Source organism: Gymnoscopelus braueri (genome assembly GCF_963280865.1).
Source record: "Gymnoscopelus braueri genome assembly, chromosome: 16".
NCBI lineage: Eukaryota > Metazoa > Chordata > Actinopteri > Myctophiformes > Myctophidae > Gymnoscopelus > Gymnoscopelus braueri.
The window spans coordinates 39000851-39008967 of NC_137616.1; the positions used below are offsets into that span (position 1 = coordinate 39000851).

The 8117-nt window shown below is 40.9% G+C and overlaps 1 protein-coding gene across 1 annotated transcript; it reads left to right on the plus strand.

Moving 5' to 3' along the window:
• Positions 1-232: 232 nt before the first annotated feature.
• On the plus strand, positions 233-3190 carry LOC308103113 (uncharacterized protein). Its single transcript, XM_080452966.1, has 3 exons — positions 233-294; positions 1533-1980; positions 2246-3190. The coding sequence occupies exons 2-3, from the start codon at positions 1539-1541 to the stop codon at positions 2764-2766; spliced, it is 963 nt and encodes a 320-aa protein (XP_080309092.1). The 5' UTR covers positions 233-294; positions 1533-1538; the 3' UTR covers positions 2767-3190.
• Positions 3191-8117: the final 4927 nt, after the last annotated feature.

The following is an 8117-nucleotide window of genomic DNA, read 5'->3' on the forward strand; positions in this document are numbered from 1 at the left end:
TACCCTAAGTTAGGGAGTAAAGTCCTTACTAGAGGCTTAGTAACTACTTGTTAGTTTGTAACTAGTGAGTTACTAAATTATGTTGCACCACGTCTGTTTATGGCATAACTTAACTAGTAGTGTGTAGACTGTCCTTAAAATAATGTATAGTCGCATGCAATGACGTCATAGCTCCCGGATCCAATGAAGACGAGCGGTTTCTACACTAAGGAAGTAAAACTCGTATCGTCTCTCGTCAACAACAAAGAAAGAACGGAGCGTCCCACCATCGCCAAATCTTCTTCAAAAGCAGCGGTATGTACCATTGATTAACTGACGTTGAATTATAACACTTATGATAACGTTTTATACCGCAGAATTAAATTAAAACATGTATAACCACTCGGCAGTCTGCACCACTAGGCTATGTGTATCTGCGTAAAATGGACTGAGTCTCAGTGTGCAAATAGCTTCCATGGACATAGCCCTTAACCTCTCCCTCCGCTGTTTTTCCACTTTACATGTTCCTTTCTGCACATCGTATCCAAAAAGTAAAGCATTTCCGCCATTCTCTCAGATGTTTTAAGTTTTGACACACCATAAAAGCTTTCCAAGAGGACCGAGGCAAATTAAATACTTTCTTAAACTCGTTGGAAAGCTTTTATGGTGCGTTAAAACATATGAGAGAATGGCGGAAATGCTTTACTTTTTGGATACGATGTGCAGAAAGGGGTTAGAAACATGTAAAGTGGAAAATGTGCGACAATGTCCTGCTCAAACGGCAGAGATAAACGAGGAACCTCATCTCGGAGCGGAGGGAGAGGTTCCGTCGGAGCTACCATGGACATACATGCGCACACAGACACACACACACACACACACACACACACACACACACACACACACACACACACACACACACACACACACACACACACACACACACACACACACACACACACACACAGGGCGTTCCACAAGTGGAAGTGTGGCGAGGACATGAATTGCTTTATTTTAAAGACTCTTTTAAATGTTGAATTAGGTAATAGGCATACCTTTTATAGCAGGGGTCTTCAACAGGGGGTCCGGGACCCCTAGGGGGTCCTCAGAGCTACTATAGTGGGTCCACCAAATCTTTGTGATAAGATTTTTTCTTATTTTTTTTACATTAACACTTGAACCCTAGCATCCCTATTCTGTGGAGAACATTAGCTAAAAATAACAAGCTCTTGTGAGCTTGTAGATCTGCTATTTTCGGCAAAGAGGTTTGGTGGTGGGTGGGGGTGGGCGCAAATCAAGTATTAAAGTGGTTAAATGTTTGAAATGAATGAAAAAACATTAATTTACACAATGAAATCTCTGAAAAAGTTTAATCTGCAATAATTCTATACACTATGTAGGGGGGTCCCTGCTTCATCACTCTCTCTGCTAAGGGGTCCTTGGGCTGAATAACGTTGAAGACCCCTGTTTTATAGAATTGAAGTACTTTGCTGGGTGTATTGAATCTAATCTAATCTAATAAACTTCTCATTAATATTTCATTTTCTCTTCAGACCAAGATGGAAGAGAAAGAGAAGCGCAACAGAAAAAAGAACTTCAGTCATGATGAGATCATTATACTGCTCGAGGGTTACAAGGAGAACCAATCTGTTCTAGAAAGCAAATTTAACTCAAGTGTTACAAATAGGAAAAAAAACGATGCATGGAACAAGATAGTAGATGCAGTAAATGCAAAGGGATATGAACAACGAGAGTTAAGAGAGATAAGAAAAAAATGGAGCGACCTCAAAACCCAAGCAATTGAAGACTATCCCAGGACAAAAACCTTCCCCACTGGTGGTGGTCCAAAACCGGAGCCAGGGCCATATTCCTCTATAATTATTGACATCATAGGAGAAGATTCTGCTTCTGTAATTGGGATTTCAGGAGGAGGCGTAGAAAGTGGGAAAAAGGCTGCTGCAACACCTAAACGGTCCAAACACACAGCTCCACCAACTGAAGGTAAACAGTTCATGACATGAAAGATAAAAGATCCAATTGAAATGTTATATTTAAATGAGCATTTTGTTACTAAAACTCCTTATAACCAAAACCCCAAAAGTTGACTATACCCCTACCCAGGGTAGAACAAAATGTGACATTGTTTTTTTCATATCTTTAAGATGTCCCCTTCATGAAATGGATTGTCACACTCTGCAGATAAACTAACTGGTTCCAACATATTATGCTAATGCATTTTTTAATTCTTTTTTTTCTCTCCTCTTAGTTGCAACGGTTCCTGAAAGCCAGCAGAGTCTGCAGGCCACAGATGGGTTCTTAACTCCAGAAACAGCAATTGGGCTGTTTAGTTTGATCACTGGTGAAGAAATCCTAGAGGATTTCTCAGTCATTCCAAGTGTTTCTGATGCCACCCCAAGTACCTCTGATGCCACCCCAAGTACCTCTGTTGCCACCCCAAGTACCTCTTTTGTGACCCCAACTACCTCTGGTGTCATCCCAAGTGCCCCTGTTGTCACCCAAATGAGTACCTCTGTAAAAGGACAGCAAAAGAAAGCAGAAGACAGCAAAAGAAAGCAGAAGCGACAAAGTGAGGATACTGAAAATGTAGATGACTTGCGTCGCAAGCTTTTAAAGTTAGAATGCAGGAAGATAGAAGAAGAAACTTTGAAAATAGCAGCAGAGAGAGAAAAGCTGGCTTTAGAAAAAAGGAAACTAAACCTTGAAATCCTAAAATTACAAGAGGAGCTCAAGCCTCGTGGTTACTCTTTCTCTGAAGTTGAATTGTAACCTTGCCTACAGTACACACTGAACTAATCTTTAGGTTCAGTGAGTGATGTCACTCAATTTGCTTAATTGGCTGTATGCCAGCACAATGAATTAATTCTTCATTGTTGGGATCAATAACAGTAGGCCTATACCAGGCCCAATTTGTTACAATGCAGTGAGACTACTGTCATTATTAATTGTTGGGATCAATAACAGTAGGCCTATACCAGGCCCAATTTGTTACAATGCAGTGAGACTACTGTCATTATTAATTCACTGATTAAGTTATACTTGAACATTTATTGTTTAGAAGATGTTATTTATTTATCAGATGTTGCTATTTATTGCCAAGATTGTTTAACATATTTACAGGTATGATGATTGTACATTGTTTGTATTTAGATATATGTACAGTATATTGATCATATTAAATGATGTATACATTTGTGAATTATTGACATCAATATGAATATATTTTACTGACCAAATGTTCTTTAAATGTATATCTCATTGCCCTTAAAATGTTTGGAATGAAGTATTTTTCTTTTAAATTCAGTCTTAACAAATCATTTGGAACAGATATAAGGGATACATCACACGAGAGACATGAAAGATGTCTCTACACCACTCTGGTGCATTGTCCAATAACCCAAAACGAGGAGGCTTGCACTAAGAAATAAAAGTCAATTGTTTGCCATCCCTCAGGAAAGGTGACAGACATTTTATCTATCCAGTGATACTGATGGAGGTTGGAGTTATAGATGCGTTTACATGAAATTATTCTGGGTAATATATTGCCTAACTATAGCACCCTCTTGCATGCGAGCATCAAAATCAGGTTCATCTTGTGGGACTTCATCATCAACATCCTCTTCATCGTCATCAAGAGGCATCTTCCACAACCTTGCCATGTTGTGCAGCACAATGCATGCAGCAGCCACAACTGCTGCTCTGTCAGGATCCATTGCAATCCCTATGGTAAAATACAGTGGTGGAAAGTAACTAAGTACATTTACTATGGTACAATTTTTTGGTACTTTTACTTTACTAAAGTATGTCCAATTTGGCAATTTTCAATACTTTATACTTCTACTCCACTACATCTCAGAGACAAATATTGCACTTTTACTCCACTACAATTATTTGAAAACTTTAGTTACTAGTTACTTTGTAGATATTGATTATTATTAAAAAAACATACATTAACCACTTCAGCCCTATTTAAACTTTGTCTATTTGAAAATAGCCGATCTACAAGCTCACAATGCGTTAAGAGGCAACGTGTTGTGAGCTTGTAGATCATACATTCTGCATAATGTGTACTTTCTACTTTTGGTACTTTAAGTACATTTTAATGCCAATACTTTGGTACTTTTATTGAAGTATTTTGAATCCCGAACTTTTACTTATATATATATATTCTATATTGCAGTATTGATACTTTTACTTAAGTAAAACATTTGAGTACCTTTTCCACCACTGGTAAAATAGTTAAGGGTTAGTCTAGACTAGAGAATAGTAGAGCCTATTGCTACTGCAGACTAAAATTATTTCATATTGGTCTGAATTAATAATTGTGTGGACAAATATATACTTTATGAATTGATTTGCTCTATAAATGATACCATATGCCATATTGGTCAGAATTATTCATTTTGTGGACAAATATATGATCTATGACTTGATTTGCTATATAGGCTAAATGATAAAAGATGCCTACCCTTGTGCAAGCACGTCCATCTCTTCTTCAATACTCCTATACTCCTCTCAACTGCAGACCTAGTGCTGCAGAGGGCATAGTTGTATTTCTCCTCTGCCCTGTTGGATGGGTTCAAGTAAGGTGTCATGAGCCACTTTCTCAGTGGGTAGCCGGAGTCCCCCAGTAGCAACCCTGAAAACTGTCCAGCCTCAAATTCTTCCCATATGCTGGACCGTTTTAGGATAAAGCTGTCGTGCTTTGACCCGGGCCACTTCAGCACACAGTTTGTGAACATGAGATCAGCGTCACAAACCACTTGTACATTGATGGAATGGAAACCTTTTCGGTTCACATATGTGTTCTCATCCACTGTTGGAGGATTTATTTTGACGTGGGTCCCATCTATGCATCCAACACGTCTGGAAAGCCTGCCATAGCATGGAACTTCTGTCTGGTGTCATTTTGTTTTTTGTTGTCCACTGACATGTACACAAAATTATTGATGCGCGTGCACAGGGCCAGCGCAACCCTGCGCACTGCCCTGCACACGGTAGACTTGTGTATTCGAAATGCATCACCGACTACATTTTGCATGGCCCCCGTTGCGAAGTAACGCAGGGCAACGCATACTTGGAGACTCGGGGAAAGCGCACCGTTCAAGTCGCTGTTGTGCTGTAGGTCTGCCGCTAGCATGTCCGTTATTTTCATAATGCCATCTCTCTTAAAACGGAGTCTGGCATAGATGTCAACATCATCAAAAATGTCAAGTGGATGTAATCTGTCTCGCAAAATGCGTTGGCGAGGATGGGGTCGTTCGTTGTAGTCAATTAATTCGTCGATAAAATCAATACGATCTGCCATGTTGATAGTTACTCCTAGGACTTAGTGCTGCCTAAAGGTGGTGTAAATATTTAGTTATTACTTAGAGATACGTTATAACTAATTTGTGTGGTGCAACAGCTTACATTTTAGTAATGTGTAAGTCTTGACTTAAAAGACATTTAAGCTATAACTAGGCTAAGTTTGAACTTAGTACGAGATGGTGCAACCACCTCCTGGACCTTCTAGCTGTGAGGCGACTACCGACTGCGCCACCGTGCCCCTAATCATTTATTTTTGAAGTTTTTCACTTTAAGTGCCCATGGATCTCCATATATTGGCATAAAAGGGACACAGGCAGACAGACAGAGATCTCCATATATGGGCATAAAAGGGACACAGGCAGACAGACAGACAGACAGACGGACAGGTATAGCAGGTACTTATTATTCTTGGGCTGGCTTTTTTCATCTTTTCATCAAGATCTACAAGGTCCATTGGAACATGCTGGCAGTGAACACGCCCAGTTCTTGCTGGTAGTCATGACTGCCAGTTCCCACCTGATATCATGTGGGAGTTCCAACTGCTTCAGACCGTACTGTATCACTGCTAGCTTGCATAATGTCTTAAGACTTGGACTTAAGTCTAAGACGTACAGGCCATCAGTGGATTCGTTGAGTCCTTTGAGTCCTTTGTATCGTCCAAAGACGATGATACGATCTCCCACCATGCAACAGCACATACCAAGCCAGCCAAACAACGGGCCTTTCCCCTTGGGCTCAACCCTCGTCCAGGAGGTCTCTGGATTGAATTTACACAGATCAGTAAAGGTAACGCTCCAGTTTTTACCACCACATATATACAGCTCTCCATTGTAGGTGAAGGCTGAATGATTGTAGCGTGCGTCTGGAAGCTGTGCATAAGGTGTGCTCAGCCAGCGGTTGGTCTCTGTTTCAAACACTCTGATGTTGTTGTACCCGTGCTGCACTCCAATGCCCCCAAATACAAACATCTTTGTCCCGATGATGGTGGCAGAGTGACATACTGAAACACACGGTGGAGTGCCTCTGGTGTTAATCAAAGACCAGACCATAGTGGTGGTGTCCAACTTGTAGATGTCATTAGTGCATCTAGTCCGCGTATTTCCTCCATATATAAACATATCCTTCCTCCCCAAGACACAGGCTGAGTGGTTCCTCCTCCCCTCTGGAACGGTCCCAGAAGTCTTAGGCTTAAACCATCGGTGGGTGTCTACATCAAATGCATAAAGCACGCTGTAGTACTCCCCTCTGCAATCCCCTTCCCCCCCGAAGATAAAGATATCTTCTATCCACACAGCTGTGTGGCTGTGGCCAGAGAGCATGTGATAAACGTCATGATTACATTCTCCTCTTCCAGGTGTCAATGAGGGAAACTTCTTCCAGCGTAAAGACATGGTGTCAAAGACGTGCACATCCATTTGATCAACGTCGTGGTTGTCGTCCAGTTCAAAGAAGTAGACCTTGTGACCCACTGACACAGCAGTATCACCATATCCCTTCGGTGAATCATCTTTTAGATGCACTGTCCACTGTAACATATTTCACACTTGTAACACTTGGAATAAATAGTGTTGTAACACTTGTAACAATGCAATACTAGTCAAACGGAACTGGTCGTCCGAGTCTCGGACCTGCCACAGTGGTGTCCGGTCAATCTGAAGGTACAATGCAAAGATACAGTATTTGGGTTGTAAGGCCAAATATCCTGCCAAATATCCTGAGTCGTACGGAAGTTGCTGGAGTCTCCCCTGGTGAGAGCCGGTCAAGGAACTTGAAGGTTGATCACAAATATAGCCTTGAGAAATCATGCCTTGGATGATCCAAACAGTGTCTTTCTATTGTGCTCGCCAACACTTATATAGGTACAGCAGCACACGTGTGGCACACAGTGATAAAGTTATTTAATTTAACTTTATAATTAGATGGAAAAAGATGGTTTGGTACTAAGACCCCCCAATACCCGTCCAGTCAACACCCAAAGAAATGAGAGTCAGACACCGGTACGTCCAAAAATTATCAGTCTGTATTGCCCGAGCGTGCACACGGAGACAGTACAAGTTACAGACAAGAATAACAAATTACACACTAAAGTTTTAACAACAGACAATGGTATTTATACACAGTTGGACATCAATGACATCAGACATAGGTGCATCCTTATGATTGGCTTAAGACCCTCAGACGTAGAATGGAGTCGTAGGATGCACAGGCGTCTGGCTGTAATAATAATAAGTTGTTGTTCATCTTATGTTCGGTTTTATCTGTGACAGGATGACAGCTGACAAAGGGAATTAGTGACAATGTCAGGTCATGCAGAGATATCGGTCATTGTACAGAGATACAGGTCATTAGGACATTAAACACAAAGCGTTGACCAAGACATGTTTTTACTGATTGGGAACATATGGAGCCGGGACCAAATAGCAAATATGGAGCCAGCTACATGGCCTTGGTAGAGAAAGTATAGTAGAGTTACAAAAGGCATGTTTAAAAGACTGAAGTACAGGCCCAAAAAGACATCACTATATTAATTTGACATCTTAAGCAGGTTTATGACACTAGACAAATTAGGATCAATCAAGATTAAGATCAATCAAGATTAACTCTATCACAAAGCTTGGCCAATCCGTGAATCCGGTGGGTTGGATTGGCCAATCAGGGAAGTCAATGACTGTAGCTTCGGCTTTCCTGATAGGCCAACCCACTTATGCCCTAATATGGCAACTTGATTGCCATAGCAATGCCAGCTGAGGCAATTAAATTCAATTAAATACAAATGTATTGCCAAATTGGTGCCAAATCACAAGTTGTCT

Bases quoted from the DNA above. Each gene is read 5' to 3' on its own strand.
- LOC308103113 (XM_080452966.1), top strand. From the start codon at position 1,539: ATGGAAGAGAAAGAGAAGCGCAACAGAAAAAAGAACTTCAGTCATGAT. The intron at 1,981-2,245 runs GTAAACAGTTCA...CTCTCCTCTTAG, and splicing joins CACAGCTCCACCAACTGAAG to TTGCAACGGTTCCTGAAAGC.